General features: G+C 61.7%; 1 protein-coding gene across 21 annotated transcripts in view; it reads left to right on the top strand.

The window, feature by feature from the left end:
• The window catches only part of NCOR2 (nuclear receptor corepressor 2), a 183,337-nt gene that overhangs the window by 112,345 nt on the left and 43,966 nt on the right, over positions 1 to 27,026 (top strand). For 19 of the 21 annotated variants that reach the window (XM_066371154.1, XM_066371162.1, XM_066371173.1 and 16 more), the window contains 5 exons: positions 2,960 to 3,093; positions 4,915 to 5,087; positions 6,994 to 7,056; positions 18,955 to 19,097; positions 26,268 to 26,415. In XM_066371154.1, the coding sequence (XP_066227251.1) occupies positions 2,960 to 3,093; positions 4,915 to 5,087; positions 6,994 to 7,056; positions 18,955 to 19,097; positions 26,268 to 26,415 (661 nt within the window). The remainder of the gene's footprint in view (positions 1 to 2,959; positions 3,094 to 4,914; positions 5,088 to 6,993; positions 7,057 to 18,954; positions 19,098 to 26,267; positions 26,416 to 27,026) is intronic. The other 2 variants (XM_066371170.1, XM_066371157.1) reach the window with 1 other exon arrangement.

Here is a 27,026-nt window from a genome sequence, read left to right as displayed (position 1 = left end):
CCGCCCCTGCCCCAGACTTCCCTTCCCCCCCCAATCAGATCTGCCTTGTTCCAGCGTCATCAGGTGGGTCCAGTCTGAGCGAGGCTGGTGGGGGGGGGGGGGATCAAATGACTGCCCTGGGGCCTGTTTCTGTCAGTAGTGTGATCGGCCCACAACCACGCCCATCTGTTTACAGTTTGGTTGTCTCCAGTTAAGGGCAGAGTTGAGGTTGTAGTGGGCTGGAGAAACAATAGTCCCAACATGTTTACCAGCGGGAGCCCTCACTGACGGCACCTCCCAGCTCCTGCTCTGAAACACAGGTCTCACACCAGGCTGCCTGCCCATAGGACCACCTGGGAGTTTAAAGCCACCCATACCTGGGTCTCACCCCAAGACTCAGCTGTGACTGGTGTGGGTGGGGCCTCCGAGGACTTCCCGGAGCTCCCAGATGGTGTGTGTGTGTGTGTGTGTGTGTGTGTGTGTGTGTGACCCCCCCCCCCCCAAGCCCCTGTCCCACCCCTGTGCCTTGAGAACCAAGGCTCTGAATTTCCCGCCAGGCCAGAACCCATTCAGCTCTGTGATTCGCATGGTTGAGCCTGTGGTCTGGAAGCAGAGCCCTACCAGGCTGTTGGGCGCGCTTTTACTCCGAGCTTGGCTGAGGGCTGAGGGCATTTTCAGGATTGCGTTTATGAGGGGCTCCACGATGTGACGCGGGCAGATCGCCCGTACCGTAAGGTACCATTGCGTTCCTCATCTTCGTCCTCATCCTCGGGACTTCAGACTGGTTGGTCTGGGGGAGGTGTGTGCTAAGCACTCGGGAAGTGCCAGCACCTTCCTCCCTGGGGCTGTTTGAGGACTCGGAGGAGGGCTGCGGCAGGGAGGGGGGCACTGAGCGCCGTGCCCCTGGGCTCCGCCCCTGCCGCCAGGATGCCTTAGTGTAGGGCTAGGAGGCTGGGGCCAGCTGCTGCCAGGGCCTTGGTGGGAGCTGTGTCTGCTGGCCGTGCGGGGAGGGGTGAGGTCTCAATGGTTCTGGAATTCTGGAACCCCCGCCAGCCTAGACCCAGGGGATGGTGACATGTGCTCTAGGAGAGTGGCCACCGAGGGGAACACCAGGAAACGCTCGGGTGTGACGCTGTGGCTGCTTGGGGGTTCTCAGCACAGACACAGTCGAGAGCGGTCTCGGGAAGCACCAAGCTCCCTGTGGCTGGAAAGCCCTCTGCTGCCCGTGTCCTCAGTCCTGGGCGTTGGGTTCCGAGGTGTGCCCACAGCTGGCCAGCGTGGCCCACGTAGCACAGACCCACCCTCCGTCAGCTGAGCCATCGCCCCCACCTTGGTCCTGGTTCCTGGTCCCTGACATTCGCCTCGGTCCTCACATACCTGTGGAGAGGGCACGTGGTGTTGGAACAAATGGGAAGTCTCCTTGCCTGAATCCCAGCGTCTGGGCCTGTTCCAGGCGGGCCTTTGTCATCGTCGTGGCTCCCGGGCTGCTGAAACGTTGTGCCTCGGGGTTTGACAGGTGTCGGTGGTAGGGCGGACAGGCTGGTTCAGGGAGGGACACTGTGGCTACCTGTCAGGAATTGGCGGCGACGTGGCGGGGGGGGCGGGAAGGCTGTTTGAAGGCCGACTGTTTACAGAAGAGGGGGCAGACCCTGGCCAGGAGGTTTCAGCTGGACGCCGCTGCGGCCTCTGAGAGCCGTGGTTCTGCAGAGCCTCGCTCTGAACCCGGTGTCCACAGAATGCCTGTGGCCGGCCCCGTGTTCAGCCACACCCTAAACGAAAGCTACAGAGGGTCTGGGCTGGGACCACAGGCCGAGGTAGCTTTGTGCATTGGCGGGCGCGTGTTTCTGGTGCAGAGGAAAGACACGGGGGGAGGGGGCAGGGAGCCCCCTCCACCTTCTGCATTTGCTTGGGTTTTTTTCCCTTTGGTTTGAAAATTGGCATGACCGTGCCCCCTTGTACACACTGAATAGCTTTTCAGTGGGTTCATTTCCATTTCATTTGGCTCAGTGGGATGGAAAGATGGTCGGGTTTGGCAGCTGCCCACTGGCAGGGCTTTGGGGTGGCCAAGGGAATCTGTGTGCTTTAACAGAAATCGGGCAGGACAGAAAGGAAGTCGGGCAGCGGTGCCGGAAGGAGCTGGCTGCTCCCACTTCCTCCCCTGTCTTGTCAGGGTCGGGTCAGCAGCTCAGTGCGGTCGGGAGGGGAGGGCTGGCTAGTGTCCGCCTCACCTGCCGTGCCCACATGGGAGGAGGAGAAAGAGGTCCTCAGAGGAGGCCGACTTGGCCAGGGGAATCATCGATCTCCCTGTAAATGGGGGAGTCCTCCTCCCCGTCGGGGCCCCCCGAGGCAGCAGAGTGGGCCTCGTCACAGCTGCGGACACTCTCTGTGGGCGGTGAGCGCTGGACTGAGGCTCACAGAGATGGCCTGGCTTTGTCAGGGATGGGCAGGGCTGAGGGCCGGGGGTGTGCCTTGGTTCCCCAGTGCTCGCTCTGCTCTTGCCCGAGGCTGACCAGCACCCACGGCTTCTGCTCCATGTACACACCCCTGCTAGCTATACACTCTGGGGGGGTTCTCCTGTCCCAGCCTCCTGTCTCTGGGCCAGGGTGTGGGCACACCAAACACCCCTGCTCTCAAGGGGGGAGAATCGGCACACAGTAGTGAAGACCCCCTCTTAGACCACAAAGCCACCACCACATGGGGGAGGTGGGCATCGGGCTACAGCTCAGCCCGCGACTCCCAGCTCCCCAGACCCTGCAGGTCAGGTTCTGCGACCCCGCATTCCATACCCGCGGCCCCCGGCCTCTCCCCGCGGCCCCCGGCCTCTCCCCGCGGCCCCCGGCCTCTCCCCGCGACCCCCGGCCTCTCCCCGCGGCCCCTGGCCTCTCCTGGTGGACTACCCTCCTGACCAGCCCTCCCCGCCCAGGTGGGCACTCACCTGCGTCCCTCTTTTCTCTCCCCTCTTCCTCTGTGGGCCTGGCAGCAGCAGCAGCAGCAGCAACAGCAGCAGCAGCAGATGCCCCGGAGCAACCAGGAGGAGAAGGAGGAGAAGGAGAAGGAGGCTGAGAAGGAGGAGGAGAGACCCGATGTGGAGAACGACAAGGAGGAGCTGATCAAGTAAGGCAGTAGGGCCCGAGGGGCGGGGCCATCCTGGGCCCAGGCTCGTGGCCATGGGCGACCTTGTGCAGCTGTGTGAGTGTATGGTTGTCTGATGTCCACAAAGTGCCCATCTCCTCCAAGAAGAGGGGTGTTTTCTGCTCTGTCCCTGAGAGCCCCATTTCCTCTCCTTCCTCCTGCTCCTCTCCCTCCTTCCCCTCCATCTTCCCCCCTCCTCCCCTCCTCTGCTGCTCCTTTTCCTCCTCCCCTGTTCCTCTCACTCCTCCTCCTCTCCTCTCCCTCCTCCCTGCTCCTTTCCCTCCTGCTCCTCTCCCTCCTCCCCTGCTCCTCTCCCTCCTCCCTTCCCTCCTCCCCTGCTCCTCTCCTTCCTCCTCCTCTCCCTTTTCCTCCTGTCCCTTCTCCTCCCCCTCCTCCCCTCTCCTCTCCTCCCCCTTCTCCCCATCTCCTCTCCTCTCCCTCCTCCCCCTGCCCTCCCCTCTCCCTCCCCTCCCCCTCCCCCTCTCCTCTCCTCTCATCCCCTTCCTCCCCATCTCCTCTCCCTCCTCCCCCTCCCCCTCCCCCTCTCCTCTCCTCTCCCTCCTCCCCTGCTCTTCTCCTCCTTCCTCTACCCCCTCTTCCCCCTTCCTCTCCTCCTCCTGTTTCCTTCCTCTCTCTCCTCTCCCCCCCTCTACCCTCCCTCTTTCCTCCTCTCCCTCCCCTTCCCTTCTCCTGCTCTTCTCCCTCCCCTTCCCTTCTCCTGCTCTTCTCCCTCCTCCCCCTCCACCTGCCCTTTCTTTCTCAAATCCTCTGGAGACCTTGCAGACTGATAGCTCATTTGAGCTCCACTCCTGAGCTAATAAATCCGGGCAATGACTTTGGAACTCTGCTCCCTCATCTCCCCCCTCCCCTCAGACGAGTCTCCTGAGATGCCGGGAGGGGGCCAGGAGGCGGCGGGCGGGGGATCAGAGGAGCTGGGGAAGGACTAGGTATGCAGGCAGCTGGCAGCCCTCACCTCCAGAAAGATCGCTGTCAGTGTGAGTTCCTGCAGATCAAAGCGCAGCCTTGCCAGGGGCCCTCGCCGCCTCCTGCGGCTGCCAGGGCTGGAGAGTCACGCCTGGAGTGGGGGGACAGGCACGACTCCGCGCCAGGAGCTTGAACTGGGCTGAGGAATGTGGTTTTGGGGAACATCTGGCTTGTTCCCCACTTCCCCGACTCCCAGGGAGGGCCTTCGGGAAGATGAATGGGAGGTGGAGGTGATAGATCTGAGCGGCCCCACAGAGAACTCTCCCCAGGCGTCTTCTGAGAAATGTCCTGCTCTGGGCACGGAGGGAGCAGGGAGCGCGCGGGCCCCACACACCCTGCTCGGCCTGCGTGAGACCCCGCAGGGGGCCTTTCTCTCCCTGCTCCTTCCGCAGGGCTCCCCACCCTGCAGTACCGTTCACAGAGCCCCCACTGGGAGCGCCTCCTCTGGGGGGGGGTCACGCGGCTTTGCACCCCCCATCCCCACCCCGGTGCAGACTGTGGAGAGCGCCTCTGTGGGTGCATAAAATGGCCTTGCACCTAGCAACCAGCCCCCGCTTCCACTGCATGAATGAAGCCGCCTTCTCGCTAACTAGCAGCCCGGGTCCCCCTTTTGCAGCGCAGAGAGCAGTTGAGAACTGTGGCTCACGCCTCCCTTTTGATAAACACGGCGGTGGCGGCGCAGACAGCTGCTCGCCGTCCATCCCCCCTCTCCCAGTGAGTAAGCCGCCTGCCGGTGCTCCGCGGCAGAGGGGAGGGGACGCAGGCCTCTTGTGGCTGCCCTCCGGTGAAGCCGTCCCTCTCTCCTTGTCTGGCCCTCAGGGAGAAGACAGACGATACCTCCGGAGAGGACAACGATGAGAAGGAGGCAGTGGCCTCCAAAGGCCGCAAAACCGCCAACAGCCAAGGCCGACGTAAGGGGCGCATCACCCGCTCAATGGCTAATGAGGCCAACAGCGAGGAGGCCGTCACCCCACAGCAGAGCGCCGAGCTGGGTGAGTTGAGGGCCGGGGAAGGGTCCACCGGGACATGGTAGGGGCAGGTGCCGCATCTCAGTTCTAAACTGAGCCTGCTGTGTGACCTGGTGCAAGTGCCTTAACCTCTCTGTGCACCGTGGTTGTCTGTGACCGCCAGGTGAGCGTTTCAGGGACTGTGTGAGAAGAGCCTACAATAGCCTCCGGGCCTGGAAGGTGACCAGTGGCTGTCAGCCATGCTGATTCCAGAGCTGACACTTCCCTTAAAATATCCTGATCGCCAGTCTTGGTTTTGTTGTTAAATCAGAAGTCCTGGCCGCACTTGGCCCGCATTTCCACCAGGTAGCAGCTGCTGGAGCTGAGTAGCCACCGCCCCCTTTTCAGAAGGACTGGACGGAGTGCTAACTGTACCTGGTGGACGCCTGGGTTCACCATACCTTCCCTACTGTGAGCTGCCAGGTGGAGTGGCAGTTCCCAAGTTCAGCCACAGGGGGGCATCCCACGTGTGTCTGTGGTCTGTGCCACTTTGGCTCTTTGGGGGGGGGCCCACCCTCCTGCCTCTGTGGCCCCCACCCCTGGCCCCAAGTGCTCGGACTGAGGTCTCAGCCACCAGGATGTCTTTCCAGGGTGGGATTTGAGGGAGGTGGTATCTCGTTTGTCAGGGACACTCCCTCCCCCACACCCAGGGTCTGTTCTAGGCACCTGTCTCCTCTTCCTATAGGAGGTCACTTGTACCCATTTCAGAGATGGGCTTTTTGAGGCGTAGAGAAGGGATATTGCTTCTGTAAGGGCACGGAGTTTGTTGGGGTTCAGACCCAGCCCAGGCTGTCAGTCATGAACCTCGCGCAGCTCCTTCTGGCTTTTGCCAGCTGCCCCTTGGGGGCAGCATGCCTAGAGACCCAGGGCAGGAGTTGAGGGCTCCCTTCAGAAAGTGCCTGACCTCTGGGGAAGTTCTGCTACACCCCAGGCTGCTGTTGAGGCCGGACTGTGGGTTGAGAAATAGACTAGGCTGTGTCAGCACGCCTGCCCCAGCCTCAGATGTCACCACCTCCCCCTGGGGGTCCTGTGGGAAGAAAGGGGGTTGTCGGCCATGGGCGCAGGGCATGGGGAGGTGTCCCGCGTGGGTGGGGCATTCTCTTTTGTGAGCTGCTGCTTCAGACTCCCCTCCTGCCGGGGTTTCCCTCCTGGTCGGACAGTCTTATCAGTTGTGTGTCTGGCACCGTTCCCGGTGCTGAGTTCATGAGGCTGACGTCCCCTGTGTTCACCCTTTGCACGGGGTCTTAAGCAACTTGCAGGGGAGGAGGGCCCAGACTCACGTGCCAGGGGACTCAGAGGAGAAGCTCAAACTCAGTGCCACCACAGAGATGTGGCCACCAGGGCCAGCCGTGTCCTCCTGGGGAACACGGGAAACCTCGTCCTTGCAACAGACAGTTTGGGGGGGGGGGTGGCAGTCACCCAGTAGAGCAGAATTCTCAGGCCGTCTCACCCCCAGAGGACAATTGGTCATGTCTGCAAGCATTTTTGACTCTGACATTTGGAGTGGGGACCTCTGACATCTATCTAATGGGAAGAGGCTAGGGACACTAGTAACGTCCTGCAGTGCCCAGGACAGCCCCCTGGCAGAGAACCGCCCAGCCCCCGAGTGAGTCCACGCTCAGCTGAGCCCCCTGTCTCCACCCTGCCCCCCCACCACCCTCATGCAGTCCCCATGTTCCCAGGTGGCCAGCCCCCTTCCCAACCAAGTACGTGATGACGCCCTCGACTGCCTCAGTCTCCCCGTCTGTAAAAGGGGGTGGTTGCACGCTGCCGTTCCCACTGGTCGTGTGGAGGCTGGGCTGGGTGCGAGGACAGCTGGGCGCAGTGCCCACGTAGCCAGAGGCAGAGAGGACGCCCCTCTGTGCTGCTGCCAATGTGCCTTCCTTTTCAGCCTCCATGGAGATGAACGAGAGCTCCCGTTGGACCGAGGAAGAGATGGAGACGGCCAAGAAAGGTAAGGGGTGCCCAGGGGCCTTCACCGCCCTCCACGCACATCCGGCCCCGGAGGTCGTGCGGTGGTGGGGGGGACGCTGACTCACTGAGCCATGAACAGGGGGCGGGGTGGGACAGGCAGGCTTTGCCTCTGGGATGTTCTCTGGTTGGTCACTTGCTCTTGGTGCCTCGGTTTTGCCCTCTGGAACATGGGTCTGTGTGGCCGCATGTTCAAACTCCACAGTGCGCCCCCTAGGTAGTCAGGTCACAGCTCAGAAACACGCGGTTCATGCCGTGCACGTGGTCAGTGGACAGGTCCCTGCGGGGTCAGCGGTGCCTGGCTCTGTAGACAGCAGTGGGCCGCGCACCTGGGCACCTCGGGGGAGGTGCAGGACCCGCTGGCAGCCACCGCAGTGGGGCCACAGGGTCAGCCCGTCCCCATAGGAATTGGGGGTGCTGTGGTGCCCACCCCCTGTTCTCCCTCAGGTGCCACAAGCAGGTTCACATGAGCTAGACAGAGCTGGGTCCTTAGCACCCTGGCTTGGTGACCTGTCTCTGGGTGTTTGTTTCCCTGTCTGGGAAATGGGAATGGTGTCTCCGCTGGCCGTGAGGGGGAGGTCGGGCCCCTGCATTGTTGGACTGTGTCAGTGCGGAAGCCCCTATCTCTGGGGAGGCTGCAGCCCGCCCCCTCCCCGCTGTGCCCCATGAGGTGCCGTTGGACCAGCGCTGACCGGAAGGCTGAGGCTGGGTGGCTCTGAACTCCCATTTTGCCTCCTCACTCTGTTACCTTGACAGCAGCCCTGTGGGAGCGGAGGGGTCTCGTTTCTGTGATTGTTTCAGTGCCGGGGGGCAGGGAGCCGAGGCCCAGCGAGCGCGGCCTAGCCTGGAGCGCATGCGTGCATGCGTGGAGGGGCGGGAGCCAGCTCTCCCCGCTCCTGTCCCCGAGACCCCGCCGCTGACCTGCAGCTTCGTGTCCAGACCTCCAGGTTGCGAGTCATGAGAGAACAAACTGACAAGGGAACAAACGGCCTTTCTGTGAAGGGCCCGGGCACGTGGGGGCAGGTGAGCGTGCGGATGGTCAGGCCTGGTGGCTGAGGCCCTGGACCACACACAGGCCGCCCGCCCATTCTGTGCACACTTTTCACCCTGGGGATCGCCTGCCGAGCGGTCCTGGCATCTCAGACCCTGAGCGGGGGCCGCTCCACTCATGGCTCCCATCCGGGCATTCGTGTTCCTGGGCCCTTCCCTCCAGCTCCCGGGCCCCCAGCCAGGCGGGCCCTTGACCGTCAGTCACCTGCCTCTGCCCACAGTCTCACGCCCGACGTTCAGCTGCTCCCAGGCGTGCTGATGGGGGGAGTCGGGGGTCTTGCTGCTAGCTGGCAGGGCACAAGGTGCTGTCAGCCCCCGAGAGACCACACTGTTGTCGTGGTTCTCTGTCCTCTGCATCCACTCTGTGATTTTTCACGTAGATTGTGCTACTGGGTGCCAAAGAGGCTTTATTGAAACCGTGTGAAGTGCACAGAGAATTTATCGTTGGAACCATGTACAGGGTAGAGTTCAGGGACTCCCGAGTGCATTCACAGTGCCGTGCATTCACAGTGCCGTGCAACTGTCCCCACTGCCTAGCTGAGCACGAATTTTCATTATCCCAATCGCAAGTGCCATCACCCCACCTCCCACCCCTGCCAGCTTTGAGCCTGCGGATGGGCTCTGTCTCCGTGGACCTGCCTTTCTGGGCCTTTCCATGACAGGAATCCTACAAAACACGCCCTTTGGCCTCTGGCTCCTCTCACTGAGCACTGTCTTTTGAGGGTTCATCCATGTTTGAGCAGGTGTCCAGGCTTTGTTCCTTTTCATGGCTGCGTACTATTCTACCATGTGGCCAGACCACGCTGTTGTCCGTCCACTTGCTGGTTCATGGACACATGGAGTGTCTCCACCGTTTGGGGATTGTGAATAGTGCTGCTGTGAGCATTCGTGTAGGATGCATGGGGTGTTTAACCACATGTGAGGCCCTTGGGTCTGGCTATTGGCAGTGACATTTGTGCCAGTACCTGCCCGCCCGTGGGAGCGTAAGGGCTTCACAGGCAAGTCCCAGCCTGACGGCCCAAGCTCTCACGGCCTCTGGCTCCCCGCAGTGTCCTCTGTCGTCACGGCAGCCCCGGCCCAGCCGGCCTCCCTCCCTCCCTCCCTGTTGCCCGGGAACAGGCAGTCAGCCTGGTTGGCGGCTGCCCGCGCGCTCTCCTCCTCCCTTTGGGAAGGGCAGATGCGGGGGCCGGGAGGACAGTCGGCGATGACTCACCACAGAGATGGGAGTGGAGTGAGCGTGTGCCCCAGCCGCTCAAGGTTGGGTCCCTCGGCAGTGGCGGTGAGCTCACCCGGCTTCTTCTTGCCCACGGAGAGCAGGCAGTGCCTGGTCCCGCCGAGGCCCCGCTCGGTGACATCTGTGTGATAATGTGACCAGCGGCGGCGGCGGCGATACGTCCGCCGTGAATTACAGCAATCTGGACAATTACCGCCCGGGCTGGCTGCTAATGGCCATGTCTTGCGGCGCATACAGGCGGGGGCTGGGGTAGGCAGGTGCCGGCAGCCGCAGTGACTCCTCCAAGGTGGTGGAGTGAGGACGCTGAGAAGATTCTGGGGCCTCCGGCCCAGCCCCTCAGAAACCCAGGAGAGGACCCAAGGGCCAACTGTGGCCGAGGCAGATGGCCCCGCCCATCCTTCTTCCCCGTCATTTAAATCAGTGTGCCTCGTCCTCTGCAGGGTGGGGCTGCCTAGAGGTGAGCCAGCCCTGGTCCCCTTCTTGGTGAGCCCAGGCAGGTCAGCAGCCAGCTTCCCCAGGCCTTGGGACCACCGAGCATCCTGGAGACATCCGCTAGCCTGGCCTTGGGGTGAATGTGCTGCACAGGGACCCCCCGTCCTTAGAGAGAAACTAGACCTATCAGCCTCTGGACCTCTTAGGTCTGTGACCTCAGGCACATGGGTCCAGCTCGCTGTGCCTCAGTTCTCTCCTCTGTACCGTGGGAGTTCAGTGGCTCACCCACTGCCTTCATTTCCTGGGGCTCCCGGAACAAAGGACAAACCGGACAGCTTAGAGTAACAACAATGCATTGGTTCTCTCTCTGCCCTGGAATCTGCAAGTCCCCAGTCCAGGTGTCCGCTGGGCCTCGCTGCCTCCGAGCCTCCGGGGGAGGAGCCTGCCCCTCCCGGGCTCCAGCCTCCTTGGCGTGCGTTGCTGGCGTGGCCAGCGATCCTTGGCGTTCCTTGGCTTGTCAGCACATCTCCACAGTTTCTCTCTATCTCCACGTGGCCGTCTTCCCTGTCTCTGCTGAATTTTCCCTCTTCTTAGAGGGACCCACCCGTATCCAGTATGACCTCATCTGACTTGATCACGTCTCTGAGGCTCTTTTTCCAAATAAGGTCACGTTCACAGGTTTTGGGGGGAGCACTACTGAACCCAGCACGGCCGCCTTGGCAGCGAAAGAAACAAAAGAGCTTCGGGTGGTGATGTCTTAGACATACGGAGCTCCCCATCACCTGTCATCCGTGGTAACTGCAACCAGCTTTTCAACCATGGGCCCCTGGCCCGGCCCGGCCCTGCCCGACCTCATTTTTCCTGGTCTCTGACATGCGGCTGGGGTGCCATCTCCCCCTGGGGGGCGTCCTAAGGGTTCCTGAACCACACGAGTTCAACAGGGGGTGCTGAGGGGCAGACCTACTGTGCAGCGCCCAGAGCCAGAGCCGGTCTCCCTGGGTGCGACTCCTGGCTCCGCCTGTCACGGTGTGTGACGCTGAGCAAGTGGCTGCACCTCCTGGGGCCTCGGCCCCTCACTGCACCTGGGAGGAGTGGGTGGGAGGGTCCCAAGTGGCCTTGAAGAGGGTTCTAGGGCACTGGGGCTTCCCCCGCCCCAGCCAGAGAGGGCACCCCGAGGAGGGGCCTCGGGCTGTCACTCAGAGCATGACACAATAACTCTAAGTAATTCTGTCCGGGGTTCATTGGCCCTTATGGATGAGCAGGAGCCACTAAAGATTTTACGTGCGCTAATAAGTCTTGTCGTCCCCACCAGTCTTACAAAGGAGGTGTTGTGGTTGTACCTTTTTCCAGAAGAGGAAGTTGAGGCCCGGAGGGATTTGAACCCAGGCACTCCCTGTAGTTACCAAGTGGGCACGGGGCTGGTATGAGGACTGAACAGATTAGTGCATGGGCCAGGCTGCTGCGCATGAGGCAGCAAGTGGGGAAGGGCGTCCCTGCAGAGGGAACAGCATGCGCGGAGTCCTGGTGGCAGAGCAGTGTGGTTGAACATTGAAAGCCCAGACAGTGAAGGGGTGATGGGCCCTGGCCTTCCCACTGTGGGAGGGAGTTGGGCTGTTCTGCTGAGAGCGTGGGGAGGGGGTGGGGCAGGGTTCCAGGTTAGGTGGATGGGCACCCTCCTGTCCTGTGTGTGTGGCATTAGGACCACTTGCCTTGGGGCTCTCACCGAGTGGGGACTGAGCATGTGCAAGGAGCTGGCTGCCCGCCCTTGGGCCCACTGCCACACTGGGCAGGCCGGGCAGGCTGGGCAAGCCGGGCGCGAGACGGGGATGAGAGGCTCTAGTTCCCCCAGGAAAGGTCATTCTGGCCTGGCTCAGAGTCTTGACCAAGCTGCGCGGGAGGCGCAGGGCTCTGCTGGCAGCTCCTCCCCACCCCTGTCCCCCTTCTCTGGCGGGCTCAGCGCCAGCAGTGGAGGAGGTAGGGAAGCCCCCGGGTCCCGCCATTCCAGACCAGGAATAGGTGCTGGCCCGGCTCCCTGTTGCCCAGCCCTGCTGGCCCCAGGCAAGGCCCCGTCAGACTGGACAGAGCCCAGGCCGACCGGGCTCCAGCCCCAGCCCCCCAGCAACTCCAGGCCCTCTGCCTGCAGGATGCGCCCTCTCTCAGTGACTGAGGTGGAAACTGCTGGTGGCTTCACACTTCCAGAGTGCTGGTTGTGCACGCCGGCTGGTTTAATCAGTTTTCACGGATGAAGGGTCTGAGGCTCGGGGAAGAAGCGCAGGTGTGAACCCTCAGCCCCCACTGCAGAGCTACCCCCACCACAGGGACACGGCGTCCCTGGAGGCTCACACCAGGGAGCGTCCACCGTGATTAGTGCGCAGGGTTGGCAACTGGTGTGCAAGGCTACTCTGGGTGTGGGCATCGGAGTGGGAAACTGAGGAGGGGCAGTGTCACGGTTGTTCGGAGAGACAGCGTGGTCCCCCCACCCCCACCCCTCGGGGATGGCTGCCGCCTTTGGACTGGAGACGAACTCCTATGGAGCAGACACTTTGTGGTCCCATTGCCTCCCGACCTGAATGCTTCCGGTGTGCGGAAGACAGGTTGCTGCAGGGGAGAATGCGGGGAGGGGGCGGGGGAGGCAGGGGCGGGGACAGCCAGACTCCGGGGCAGGCTCCAGACCCTCTCTCTTGCTCCTCGTCAGCACCCTTGGGGAAAAGGTCAGGCCCACAGCCTACCTTCATCTACAGTAGGAAAATCCACACAATGGCGTTTAAGTCCCTACGTCCACAGGGAAGGACATGGGACAGTTGATGCAGTAGCGAGGACGCCTGTTAACCACATGGCCAGTGCTTACTGGCCAGCCATGTTGCATGGGTTATCTTAGCTTCCCATAGGACCCTCAGGGGCGGGTGCTCCACATGTGGATATGCACCTGCTCGTTCGTGTGCGTGCACACTCATGTGGACACACAACTGCACGTTTGTGTGCGTCCACACACATGTGGACATGCACCTGCACATTTGTGTGCATGCGCACGCATGCATGCACACATATGCATGACTCCTGCTTTTGCAGATGAGAACACTGAGGCTCCCAGGCTGAGTGGTGAGCTGGGCTTGCACGGCCCTGGAGCGCCTTGCTCTGCCCTGCTCTGCTCTGCAGGAGAACTTGACGTTGAAGGCGTAACGTGGCGTGGCCGCGCCAGCCTGCACACAGATTGTGTTTTCATTTTATGAGCGTATTTGATCATGTATTGGGGGCAGGGGGGGGTAGCTGTGTCACAGTCTGTCTATGACTTGTAGACGTAATTGACGAAACCCATAATTGGCTCACGTAGGCATCACGGGTTATTTTGGGGGGAGAAGAAAATAGATGAGAAGAAGGTAAGTCAAGTTCAGGTGTGATGTTCTCTACCCGGAAACCTGATGGGTGTCAGGACTGGCAGGCATTTGGAGAGCCCCGCCATGCCGTAGACACCCCCATAAGGCTGACAGATGAGTGGCCGAGTCCCTGTCGCACCCACCCCAGGCTTGGGGTTTCCAAAATAAGGAAGTGACATGACTCAGGACTGAGTCTGCTGGATCCCCCCCCCCCCTTGGTAGTGTTTTCGGTAGAAAATGTTGTTTTGCAAACTGGAAGCTGCTTTTGGAACATGGCAGTTGGCGGGAGGGGTGCAGATGGGGCCCTGGGCTCTGTGCGTAGGGAAAAGAAGGCGTTGGGGTTGGAGGGGCTGGCGGGTGGGGGTGTGGGCGTGCTCTGCGGACAAGGGGGCTGCTGGTTTGCAGAGAGAACCAGCTGGGACATTCCCAGGATGCAGATGGATGGGTGATGCAGGACCTGTGGGCGTTAGAATGGTGCCCAGCCCGGTTTATCTGAACTTGGATGGTGGGGTAGGGGTTGGCTGTTGCTGCAGGTTTCCAGGGGAGAGAGCTTCCTGGGGCAGCGACTGGACAGGGCCATGGGACTCTGGGGACTGAGTCACTGTTCCCATAAGTGGTTTGTCGCAGGTCCCTGCATGAGTGCATGCGAGGCTCCCTCTGAAGGCAGCCAGGGCAGCCAGTGGCCGAACCGAGGCCCCCAAGCCAAGACACTGAGAGATGCCCCCTCTCTCGCCACCCCTTGCTCCTTTACCTCGTTCTAAGCACAAGTCCATGACTCAGACCTCCTGGCTTGACTTCCTGTCTTGGTCAATTTCACTTCCTAGTTCCTGCGTCCAACTCTTCGGAACGAAACTCCTTCCTTAGAAATTAGAAGTGGGGTTGGGAATGCCAACCGCAGGCGATGTTGGCAGAGTCTGCCGTCTGGGCACCGGTGTGGTGTGTGTGGGTGTGCGCCCGAGTGGGTGGGTGGGAGAGGTGGGCACACACCCTCCTGCCCCTTTGGAGACAGTCCAGGGGCACCCTGTGAGGATAAACCCTCAGTCCCTTTTCTCTCTGGATATCTACCTTCCCAGGAGCCCCAGAAAGGTAGTGGAGACACCCTGGGATGCCCAGTGGGTCCCCAGACCCAGAGGTGTCTCCACTGGGTTTGGGGTATCTGGGGCTTGGTTCATTTGTCAAGCACCAACAGTTTTGGGTGCAGAGACACAGTGGTCAGGGAGCAGTAGAACAAAGGAGCTGATTTCAGGGAGCAGTAACCGCTCCACAGATGTCACAACCCCTATGGCGGCAGATTGGCCGGGAGGACAACTTTGGAGAGGGTGGTCAAGGAAGGCTGCTTGGAGGAGGTGTCACTGGAGCCTAAAGCTGAAAAAGAGAGCAGAGGCTGACCTGTGGAAAAGCCAGGCAAGCAGAGAGAGAGAGAGAGCAGATAGGGCGAATGTCCTAAGGCATGTCCCCCTGGCTGGAGTGGGTGCCCGAGGAGAGAGACGTAGGAAGTAGGTTGGACAGGGAGGCGGGGCCGGCTCCACACTGAGGCCTTTCTTTGGATTTCATCCCGAGAGCTTTGGGTCGTCACCATCGGCAGATTTGAAGCAGAGGAGTGACACAGTTGGATTGGCATCCTTGAAGGCTCACTCAGAGCTCCCTGTGGGGAAGGGAAGTCCTAGATCCTGACACGGTTGGGATCTGACGCCCTCCCCTGGCACAGTGCCCTGGGATGAGGCCTGGGGGGCTCAGGCCAGGAACAGGGCACTTTGGAGACCTGTGGCCTGTTGTGTTTGGTGCCTGTGGGCAGGAGGGAAAGGCTGAGGGCTAAATGGACAAGCAGGTCAGTGACCCCAGAGCTGGAAAAATCGGTCATGACCTGGATCAAGCTCCAAAGTTCAGCTCAGTTAACTTTCAACTCCCGGGAGCTGGCTGCGGAGGTGCCGGTGGCAGGTGTCCATGCGGGAGCAGGCTGACGTGGTTGTGACGGGCTTCTCAGGGCCCCCAGAGCAACAAAGAGCCCTTTGGGGCGACTCCAGACCTTCCCCTGCCCTGAATGGGGCAGAAGGTTCTGCACTGTGGTCTCCTCAAAACCTAAACTGCCTCTCCGTCGCTGAACCACCTCTGCCCACCCCCCAGCCCAGCCCCCTTCCGCCTTCCCAGACCCCCCCCCCCAGAGTCCCCCACGGAGGGGGGGGTCTGGCCTGGGGTCGGGGCAGACCGCAGGTGGATCTGACGCCACGCCACACGGGAATGACGCGGAAGGAGCCGCTAGCTCCCGTCCGCCTGCGGGGTGGAGAAGCTCTGTTTTTCTGAGCCATCATCTGTTCTTACCCCTGCTGACGCGCCACCGCCACGGATGGGGAGAGAGGGAGGGGGGAGCCCGTGCCAAGTGGGCCCGCCCCTTCTGAACCTGGGCTCCTGCCACGCTCCCCCGCCCGCCCCGCCGCTCCTGTGCGCCTGTCTGGAGGTCACATTCAGCCCCAAGGCGTCTCGCTGGGTCAGGCAGCAGGAAGAGCAGCAGAGACCGGGCACCTGGCGGGGCTCCCGGGGCAACGCTGCCCCATCCTTGTCGTCGTGGTGGTGGTCGTCGTCGTCGTCGTCATCATCATCGGGCTGGGGTCTTTGGGATTTGCACCGCAGGAGCCTCGGGAGTCCTGGGGGTGGGGTGGGGGTGGGGGCTCCAAGCCAGCCAGCCACCCCTTGCTGAGCACCGCGTGGGGTGCCTTGGTGCCCTGAGGAACTGCAGTCACTGAGCCCTGGTGACACCTGGCACGGGCCACTGAGCACACCACTGACAACTTCCCGCTGGCCGCCCCCATCTGCGAAGGGCATCTCACTTGCCCGCAGCTGGGAGGGGGTGCGGGGGGGGGGGGACGTTGTCAGGAGTGGCGGTGCCGGAGCCCTGGGCCAGGCGGGCAGCAAGGACCTGCTTCCCCACCCTTCTCCGTTTGCCTGTGGTTCCTCCCCCCTCCCTCCCCACCCCTCCCTCTTCCTCCTCCCTCTTCCCTCCTCCCTCCTCCCCTCCTCCCCCTCACTCCTCCCCCCTCCCTCTCCCTCTCCCTCTCCCTCCTCCCTCCTCCCTCCTCCCCTCTCCCCCCTCCCTCCTCCCCCCTCCCTGGCGCTGTCGGAGGAGAAGGATGTGAGGCTGAGCTGAGCCGCCAGCAGACGCCAGAGCCGGCACCGTGGCCGCCCAGCCTCCCGCCTCCCAGCCCGCCGCTCCAGCTCCTCTCCCCGGAGCGCCCTCCAAGCCTTATGTTTCCGGAAAACTTGGCCGAGGGGGAGACGCAGATGAGAGGATGTGAGTGAGTGGCTCTGGGGGTGGGGGTTGGGGGGAAGCTTTGAGCCCTGGTGACAGGGACGGGCTGTGGCTGTGGCAGTTCAGGGTCGGGGACTCAGGAGTTTCGTGCCTGTGGGATCCCCCCCCTTTTCCTTGGAATCCCCTCCTCTGCCTTTGTGGCTGTCGGGCTGGGCTCCCCGGGAAGAGGGCAGGACCTGGTCTTGCTTGGCGTGTGCTAGAGCTGTTTTCTCCAGGTGGGCTGTCGGGGGGGGGGGGGGCTTCTGCTGGGTCTTGTTCAGGGGGTCTCCCGGGCATGGTGGGGTCTAAAGGGCTTCTCCCTGTGCCTGGCACCCTCAGCGGGGGCTCGGGGAACGGGAAGCAGAAGGAAGCCCGTGCTGTCTGCCCATACCCCAGCCCTTCGTGTAGCAGTTAAGGAAACTGAGGCCCCAGAGCAGACGGATGGCCAAGACCACACAGGATGTTCTGGGCAGGGCTTCTGAAGGGCTGGGGGACCCCCCCACTACCTTGACCCGAGCCAGACTCTCAGCCACCTCCTTATTTATTTGCCCAGTTCAGAAACATCAGCCTCCCCAGGGTCAGGCTACCCTCTAGGTGCTTGCCCCCCCCCCCCGCGCCCCCACCGGTGGCCCTGATGGGAGACCCACCCCCTCCCGCCAGGGTTCCGGCCCGACGTGTTTGCCTGGGCTCACTTGGCCCCGGCTTGGGAAATATAAATAAACGCGTCCCCATCGTCCTCAGCCAGGTTCTATGCAAGTGGCAGCTGCTGCCCGCGCGGGCGGGAGGGGGGGGGGAAAGGTCAGGGGGCCCGGTTGCACTTGATCCCATGCCCTCCCTTACCCCCCTCCTGTCCTTGAGGAACCCCGAGGAGCCGTGGAGCCACGTGGCCCTGTGGCCTCCGCGGGGGAGCAGGTGGCCTGTCAGTCCAGCCATCACCCCCACCCCCACTGGGTCCCGAGGTGGGAGAGCAGAGCCCTGGGTCCCCACGCCCGTGCCGCCCTTGGGCCTGTCACCCAAGCTTGTGAGTTGCTCTGCCCCTCCCCAAGAGTCTTGCTTCCCCCCCCCTCCCGCCCCCGTCCTGGGGCAGGGAAGCCAGTCACGGCCTCACAGTGAGGATGAGACGAAAGCAAGTCTTTGAAGGGCTTTGCGAGCCTCCAGGTCACTTAGCCGTGCGACAGCAGTGCCTTCTCAGTGTCGTGTCTGCTTTTCTTATTTTTGTTAGACCCTTGTATGTAGCAAGCCACAGGCACACATGTGCGTGGATGAAGGGATAGGGTAGATGGAAGGAAGGGAGACGGGCAGACAGAACGCCAGCATAGGCTGTCAGCCTCTTGGGCCCTTGCACCCTGCAGCATTTCAATTGTAAGCCGTCCCTACTTGCAGCTCCATTAGATTCGAGGAAAATGGCCTCAAACTTCGCTGTGGGAAATCTTTCCTAGCGAGGCCACCGAGTTCATTCCCAGCAACGTGACTCAGGCTTCGTGCCTGCTGCCCTCAGGGGGGCCCGGTCCTGCCTCCCAGGCCCTGGAGGGCTGGAGCCGCCCCCCCTCCCCTGCCGTCCCCATCCGTGGGGAAGTGGGCCGGCCTTACCTGCCCTTCTCGGGCTGCTGGCCGCTGCCCGAGGCCTGCCGCTGCCGGGAGACGCAGGCATCAAAGCAGAGATACTGGCCTGTGTGTGCTGGAGCTCTGCAGGCAGATGGGCTGAGACCCGGTCCCATCCAAGGCGGGGGCGGAGTGGGGGGTGACAACGCTGTGTTTTTGCTGAGCCTGGTATTTAGGGTACTGAAAATAGAAGTCTGGGGTGCAGCTCTGGCCTGCGTCTGTGGGGAGGGGGAAACTCTCTGACTGCTGTAGGTTTGTGATGGGGCCGGCTGGTTCCTGAAAGCTTCTCCCCCCATTAGGAGGCCCTGAGGCCATGAGGAGCTCACAGAGACGTTGGGGGCTGTGATTTGGGGACACATCTGCTCCCAACCTTGGACCATCCCCATGTGGGCTGAGTCCAGGGTGGGCCTCCTAGTGTTCATGGGGCCTTTGAGCCTTGGGCTGCCCCCAATAACTAAGTGGGGTGTGAAGGCTCCTAGCCCCAGCTCACCCCCACCTGGATGTCACTGTCCGCCCTGCTCACACATCCCCTCCTTTCCCGGCCCGACGTGGCCGGAACACAGCCCAGTCTCCCGAGGCCCCATGTGCAGCTGCGAGTGCATGTCAGCACTGGGTCACGACAGCAGGGAGGCCGGAGAGGCGGGGGCCCCGGCGGGGTCTGCGCCCCGGACCTCAGCCCTCAGCCCCCCAAACCCTTGACGGCAACCTCGGTGGGGGTGTTCCCAGGGCGAGAATCCATCTGCTCTCTCTGGTGCCCCCTCCACTTCTGGGGTCTCAGCCCCTAGCAGTGAGCCTCAGGCCTGGCGTTGGGGCTGCATTCTGCCTGGGGCTCCGCTTGCCTCCCCACCCCACCCCCAACAGGCTGTGGACACAGCTAGCCCCTCACCTGCCGCCCTCCACCCTCAGGTCTCCTGGAACATGGCCGGAACTGGTCGGCCATCGCCCGGATGGTGGGCTCCAAGACGGTGTCCCAGTGTAAGAACTTCTACTTCAACTACAAGAAGCGGCAGAACCTGGATGAGATCCTGCAGCAGCACAAACTGAAGATGGTGAGCCACCCCCACCCCTCGCCCCCCACGGCCCGCCGCTCCCGGTTCACGCCCAGCGGTGCCCACGGGACACTGCAGGGTAGACCGGCTCCACGCACACCCCTCCTGGGCACAGGGACAGGCAGGCGTGCCCACTGTGTGTCAGGTCCTCCTGCCTCCGCCCCCAGCACCCCTCTCAGACACCTCTGGGGGCCTGTAGAGCCGGCTGGGGCCCGAGGCCCGATGAGTCACCAGGATTTGTGGCTGTCAGCGCATTGGAATGAGGACCCAGAAGCAGAGGAACCCCAAGTGAGCGTCTCTCCCCCCCCACCACCACCACCCTATTGGACTTGATGGTCTGAGGACCGCCCTGGGGAGGGAGGGACAGGTCAGGGAGCAGCTGGCTCAGCCCTGGCCTCTGGGGGGGGGAAGGCTGAGCCTCCCCCACCCCCCCAGGAGCAGAGAAAGGCGGGAGCGCCTCTCAGCAGCGAGTAAATGGTCTCCACGGAGAGACCGCTTCCTCCACAGCTATTACTGGAAGTGACGGCCTTTTGGGCAGCCTCTGATTTCTCTCTCTTTTCTCTCCTCCTCTGTCTCTCTTTGTTTCTCTTTTTCCCTTTCTGTCTCTCTCTTTTTCTCTCTCTGTCTCATCACCCCCTCCCCCCAATTTGGGCACACCTGTGACATGCCAAGCCTTGTCACCACTTTCAGATGTGGGGAAACTGAGTCTCAGCTAGGCTCATAAGCAGCTGCTTGAATTCAAACCTGAGGACTCATGCCCTTAATCGATGGGCTGCACAGAGGGGGGACACACACATAGCTAGCTCTTCTCCCTTCAGCCCACCCCCATCGGGCCACCTGCTGCTGGCTTTAAAGTTTGTGCAGCCAATCTTGGGAGGCCACGCTGGATGTCCCCACCTTGTGGCCCGCTGAGGCCCAGAGAGGGTGAGCCAGCTGCTGAGTTTGCACAGCACGCAGTGGGCCAGGGAGTGAATCACCCTGTTTGAACTCTTTTTTTTTTTTAATGCTGTGCAGAATTTAAGAGCACCCCTTCCCAGTCCACCTGAGGGTCTTAGGGGGACACTGTTCGTGCCCCTGTGATTGGGGTTGAGGCCGGCCCGTTGCCCATCTCATCCGGTTGGGCCATTCCTCCTTCACTGCCCGCTGCTGCTCAGATGGGGCCCCTGGAATGGGTTCCCAAGCTTCAGGCATTCCTTCTTCGGACCCAGGAGCTCCGCTTTGCCCTGGGAGTTTCCAGAACTCTGAGTGACACCTGCTGCCGTCCCTGAGGTCAGAGGGGGGCACTGAGCCCAGGCAGCCAGGAGGGGCCAGCAGGTGTCGGCCCTGAGCATCACCCCAGGCACAACGTGATGTCTTCCTGTCGCCTCCACCCCTCCCTGTGCCGGGCCCTCCCCAGCCAGTGTCCGCGGCCACGCCGCCTGGGCTATTGGGTTACAGGCATCTCCTCCTCCTTCCTCTCCAGGCTGCTGGCCCCACGCCTCACTTTCCAGGTTTCCTCGGGGCATGGCCCTGCTGTGTCCCCAGGGACCCCCCAGACTTGCGAGCAGCGTGGGTTGGAGGACCAGAGATCCCAGTAAGGCGGGCGGTGCAGCTGCAGCTTGGGGAGGTGGGGAAGTGGGGACAAGTCCTGGCTTGGCGACTGGATACCTGTGTGACCTTGGGCAGCGGCTTCCCCCCACCGAGCCTCAGTTTCCTCTTTTGTAAAGTGGAGGCAATAACAGCCCCTACCCCGAGAACTCCAGGTGAGTTCTGGACTGTCCAAAGCTGAGAGCCTGCCCTTGAAGGGCCAACGTCCAGGGGCAGGGCCTCTTTGTGCCAACGGGCTGCCCTCACGATCGTTGCTCCTGCTCATAGTGACGGTGTTAGTATCGCCGCCAGCCTCGTTATGTTCCAAAGCCTCTGGCCCCCTTTCCTGCTCCAGGGCATTGGAGGCGCTCTCCTGAATGTAGAAATAGTCCCAGCAGGGACTCTGGGCCCAAGAGACCCAGGTTCAAATCCAGACCCTGCCACCTACTAGCTACTTGGCCGCACCTCTGTGCCTCAGTCTTCCCACCTCTGAAATGGGAACAATCGTTGAACCCACCTCAGAGGGCCGTTGTGGGAGTGGTTTGAGTGAGAACACGTAAAGCACTTAGAACAGGGCCTGGATTTAGGCGACCCCTGTGTTTTGGTCGTTCGACTCCCGCCGGGGTCGCGACTCACAGGTTGAGAACTGCTGGTATAGAGTCTGTCCTTGGGCTGACTGAGCGGTTTGTTGGTTAGTTGGTTGGTTGGTTGACTGATTTAGTCTTTCACCGAGAGAGGCAGCTGGCAGGGCTCTGGGTGAGAGGGTTCACACCTGGATCTGCCCTCACAGACTGGTGGCCGAGGGACCCGGCCTCCCTGCCATGTGCCCCAGTTTCCTCCGTGAAACAGGTGAACCAGGACCCTCGTGCAGGCTGTTGCGAGGAGCAGATGAGCTCGCAGTGAAAAGGGGGGTGCCTGCGCCTTGGCCAGCACTCGGCACGTGTCGAGTGTTGTCTTTGCTGTGCACCCCGCAGGCCTCGGTTGGGTGCCCTCTGGTGCCAGGGAAGGAAGCCACGGCAGTTGCCCGAGGCTCTCCGTGTGGGTGGGCTTTCCCTGCTGCTCTGGGGAGCTGAGCACTGCTTACACGGACAGCGGGGTCCGTCGAAGGTTTGTGAGCTTCAAGGGGCAGCCCTGCTGAGGCCGAGTGAGACGGAGGGCCATCCTCTTTGCGCCCGACCCCAAACACGGGTACGGGCAGCAGCGCTTGTGGCTGAGGACTGGGTGTGAACAGGAGGGGACCAGAGTCAGCCTGGGTGCCACCCCAGCCCCCATACACCTGGTGTGAGTGAGGAGGCCCAGAGGGAGTGGGTACCTGGTGTGACCAGCCACAGAGGGGCTGTGAACCCAGTTCGTAGGGAACCCCGGCTTCCTTTGCAGGGTGTCCCTGTGTCATCACTAGACAGGTTCACCCAGAACTACACAGAGGGTGGTCCTGCTGGGCCAGCAGGGGACCGACCACATGTCCTAGACCTAGGATGGGGGTCCAGCCAGCCATAGCCTGGGGCTGCCACCCAGAGGAACCTCGCCAATGGCTTCTTGACGAAGAAGGGCACTTGGGAAGTGTGGGCTGGCTCTCCCGCTGGGCTGACCTCGAGGGGCAGACGTCCATTGCGGTCTGACTGTAGGGGAAGTGCAAGGAATGGACGCGGGGGACCTGTCAGAGGACATCAGGCTCAGCCTGGGTCCATCCGTCCTGACGGCAGCCCCCCCCCCCCCCGGTGCGGGGGTGAGTTCCCCATCACTGGAGCATACAAACAGGTCCCGTGAGATGCTGCTGAACTTGGTGACCTCTGCCTCTGGCCCCTCCCCCACACTCTTCCGTCTCCAGGAGGAAGATGGGTCCTTGCGTATCCTGAAGCCCAGGCAGCCACCACTGGCTGCTGGCCAGGTCCCGTCTGGAGCTCAGGAAGACTTGTCACCCTCGGCCAGTGCAGGAAGGAGCGGGGGAAGCGGGGGGTCAGCGGGTGTCCCCTTCTGCCCCGCACCAGTCCTGGCCTGAGTGTGGCCGCGGGCAGCAGGAAGCAGGATGGGCGGGCGGAGCTGTCCTGGAGTTATGTAACATTTGGCATCAGTGTTTCTTCGAGGCTTCCCCTCCCCCTCCCTTCTGGCCGAAGGTTACCCTTCTCTCCCGTCTGTGAATCCCGGCCCTGGGGCTCAGCTTCCGTGTTCCTCTGTCTCTGTCCCATCTCAGCCCAAGCCTGGCCTGGCCTTTCTCTGTTGTCTCGTCCATTTGAGGCCACAGTAGCCTGCAGAGAGAGAGAGAGAGAATATCCAGGCAGGGACCTGCTTTCACTTTGGGGATCCTCGACTTCTGGGCTATGTGATCTCGGGCAAGTGTTTTAGCCTCTCTGAGCCAGTGTGTTTGTCTGTTGGGCTCTTTCGTCTGAAGAAGCATCACAGATCGCGGCTCCGTGCCAGGCCCTGTGCCAGGTTATCCTGGGAGTCCAGCTGAGAACAGGCCTTGGGGAGCTGGTTCTAGTTTGGGAAACAAATTGACACACCCCTAATTTCAGGTTGGGAGCTGAAGATGGATAGAGGAGTGACGTGGTAGTAGGTGACTGACGAGTGGCCAGGCTTTAGCTGATTTCGACAGGGTGGTCGGGGAGACCCCTCTGAGGGGATGAGAAGGTGAATCACACAGATATTGAAGGAAGTGCGTCCAGGTGGAAGAATGGCCAGTGCAGAGGCCCCGTGGCTGGGACACTGTGCATACGACTGTGCAGGCCGGGCAGCCTTTGTGTGTGTGGCCGCAGGACCGAGGAGGTGAGGGGTGGATCGGCAAGCTAGAGAGGTGGGTGGAGTCCAGCTCTGAATGGCGTGGGCTGTATGAACAGATAGGACTTGAGGCTTTTTCTCAAGGGTTTTGAGGATCCCCCTGAGGGTTTGAAGCAGGGAATGGCATGCTCTGATTGGCTGCGTGGCTGTGCAGATCCAGTGAGCTGATAGGTGGGAAGTGCTTGGCACGTAGTAGCTGCTTAGTAAACATCACTGTCCTCGTTCACACTGACCTCCACCACCTATTCCATGTACACCGCCCGGGTCAGAGGTGCAGAGCTGTGTGGAAGGGTTTGAAAGGATTCAAGGGGCACTCAGTACAGCCCAGCCCCTTCAAACCTAACTGGTGTTGTGGGTATTTGGGTGTTGACATCAGACCTGCTTGTCTGACTGACCTGGGAGAGACCCTCCCAAGAGAGCCCGTCATTCCCAGGGCCCATGCGTCTCAGCCAGGCCCACAGGAACCCTCGTTCCCTGCAAAACTCTGGGCTTCCTGAGTCCCACCCACTCACTGCCTTACCCAGCCCCAGGCCCTGGAGTGTGTCTCCACCTGCTAAAAATAGATTGGGGAAGAGGGGAACCCTCGTCCGCACCCACAGAAGCCACTGCCATGCAACACTCCAGTGTCTTTGTGGGCTCCGGCCGAGGGCCTGCAGAGGGAGTTTGGGGTTTGGGGCAGGGCTGGGGCAGCCCTGGGAGAAGGTGGGTGGCCGGGCTGGGCGTTCCCATAACGGCCGGTGGACGTTGGGCAGGGAGGGGCTATGGCCCTCGGTCCGAGTGCTGGTGACGGAAACCGTGACTAACGGGCAAACAGACGTTTCCCTTTTCCTCCTGGTGTTCACAGCGGCTGCACCCCAAGGACCCCCCGTTTGCTCTGCCAGGAGGCAGGACAGGAAGTAACACCCCCCCCCCCGAGGCTGGGGCTGGGCCTTGGGGACTCCCTGAAGCCTGTTCCCAGCCAGGCCATGGTGAGGGGCCCGGGTGGGCAGGGCCTGCTGGTGCCTGGAGGTGACGTGGCTTTGCCCCGAGAATGGGCTGTGCTCTGCAGCGATGTCGGGTGCTTTCTCCGGGGGCCTGACCGAGGGTTGGGGGGTGTTGGCGGAGAGGAGGTGTGTTTGTTTCTTGTGACAACATGCCACCAGCCAGGTGACTGAAAACAGAAATTCATTCTTACAATTCTGGAGCCCGAAGTCCGAGACCCAGGTGTGGGCAGATCCATGCTCCCCCTGAGGACTCCAGGGGGGCTGCTGCCCATCTCCCCAGCCCTGGTGTCCCAGACTCCTGACACTCCTTGGCTTGTAGATGCATCGCTCCCCTGCAAGTCTCTGTGTCCAAGTCTCCCTCTTATAAGGACACCAGTCGTCGGATTCAGGGCCCTCCCTAATCTAGTCTGACCTCATCTTAACTAATTACATCTGCTGAGAGCTGGTTTCCAAATAAGGTCAGATTCTGAGGTTCGGGAGGACGTGAATTCTGGGGGGACAGTCTTTGACCCAGGATCAGCGGCTTTGCTGAGAGCTGCGAGCACGTGTGGGGGTGCTCTGGGCCACGTCTCCTTCCCTTGGAGACCCCGGAGGGAGCAGGCCACAACCCCTCCTATCACACTGGCCCTCTTGGGGTGGGTGCCCTCTGCAGGGCCAGTCCACTCCCTTGGGAGTCCGTGGTTGCCTTCAGGACCCCTGATGCACGCTGCGTGCACACACAGACCCGAACTCTCTGCTCTCTGTTCACACCCCCGACGCTGCCAGTTTGCGGTCATCCCGTAGGTCGGTTACAGACACTTTCTGAGCCCGTCTCAGCAGGGTGGGGTGAGGAGATGCCCAAGATGTCTTCCCTGTCCTCCTGTGACACCCAGCCCCATGCAGTGCAGAGAGGGAGCAGTCGGAGAGGAGTGACAGGTGTCCCCGAGCAGGGGGGTGGCCTCCTGGCCCTGTGCGTGAGGAGCTGCACTCGTGGGGACCAGGGCACGGTGCGGGGGGAAGTGAAAGGCTCGGCAGCGAGCGCCTCCTTTCTGTCCTTGCACACGCCCAGCGCCTGCCATGTCCGGGTCTTTGCGCCTGTGGCTCCTCCGCCGGGACCGCTCTCGTCCAGAGCCTTGCCTGGCCAGCTCCCTCTCGGCACCTCCTCGGAGAAGCCCTCTTAGATTGTCCTTCCCTTGCCCCGTCCATCTGCTCTCTGCCACCAGGTCTGCACCTCGGGGCCTCTTTCTCAGCGTGTGTTGTTGGAGGCTTTCCCCAGCTAGAAAGCTTTTAGGGGCCTTGTCTTCCTTGTTCCTGTGTGTCCTCAGCCCTGGTGCAGTCGCTGCACACAGTAGGTGCCCTGTAAAGCCTAGCTGAGTGAAGTGACAAGCTTCCCAAGCTAGCCCATGCCCCGGGGGTTCAGTGTGGGGGCAGACAGAGAGAGAGAGAGAGAGATAGAGACACTGGGCAAGGAAGAGCTTCCTCCATGCGTGTGCTTCACATGTGCTGATGGCGCCTGGCAGGTGTCCCTGGGGGGTGTGGTCACCGCTCTGGCTAGGGCAGTCATGTAGCCTCATTGGGGGGAGAGGCTGCCCTTCCTCGCCTGTTCCGGAAGAATGTCAGGGCAGTCAACAGGCGAGGCTGCGCCCCAGGTGTATCTGGGACACGATGGGAGAAGAAAACCCCTGGTAAAAATAACCGCTGGCATGTTTGGTGGCCGCCGCCGTGGGCAGCAGAGGGGGAAGGGTACCCACTCGCACAGCGTGTGGCCGGCTGTCCCTCGCAGCTGCGGCGAGGCCTCGGGGACCGGGAATCCCTAGGCGGACGGCCCAGGCCCAGGCCCTGACCTGCTGCTCTCTCTGTGCCCCAGGAGAAGGAGAGGAACGCGCGGAGGAAGAAGAAGAAGGCCCCCGCCGCGGCGAGCGAGGAGGCCGCCTTCGCGCCTGTGGTCGAGGACGAGGAGATGGAGGCGTCGGGCGCGAGCGGGAACGAGGAGGAAATGGTGGAGGAGGCGGAAGGTGAGGGCGGACCGGCGCGGACTGACCGCTCCCGGGAACGTCTGGGTCCCTCTCAAGGGGCCTTGACCGCCCCAGAGTGGAGAGCTTAATGGTGACAGTGATGGTGACGATGACAATGATGGTGACGAGAACGCTGATGATGGTAGCGACAATAATTGGCTGCTCTGTGTCTGCTGGGTACTTGTCTATTCAACCTGCCTGACTCCTGTGGATTTGGTCCAGGATGGCTCTAGTGACACCTGTTGTCTTGCCATCTCATCTGTCCCATTTTAGGAAAAAAAAAACTAGTTTTGGGAATAGTTTTTTGACCAACATAAGTAAAACCGATCTATTGGTCGATAACTATTTTGCATGTTGTGTGGTTACAGCTGCCCCTTGCAACCCCAGGTGACCTGGTTTGGTTCGCACCTGACGTGACTATTGTCTGTATGGGGTACCGAGGCTTGGGCACCCCCCCCCCACCAGGTGCCACCCAGTTGCATTGCTGCACCTGCCTGATGTGAATGCTCCCAGCAGGCGAGGGCCCTTCAAGAGGCATTGAGATTTAATCATCTCGGCCCCAGGGGGCCTGCCCAGGGCTCAGGAGGAGGATTTTGACCACACTATGTCAG

Source organism: Saccopteryx leptura, chromosome 2 (assembly GCF_036850995.1).
Source record: "Saccopteryx leptura isolate mSacLep1 chromosome 2, mSacLep1_pri_phased_curated, whole genome shotgun sequence".
NCBI lineage: Eukaryota > Metazoa > Chordata > Mammalia > Chiroptera > Emballonuridae > Saccopteryx > Saccopteryx leptura.
Note: the sequence above shows the minus strand (reverse complement) of the source record. Positions and strands in the feature narration are given on the sequence as shown.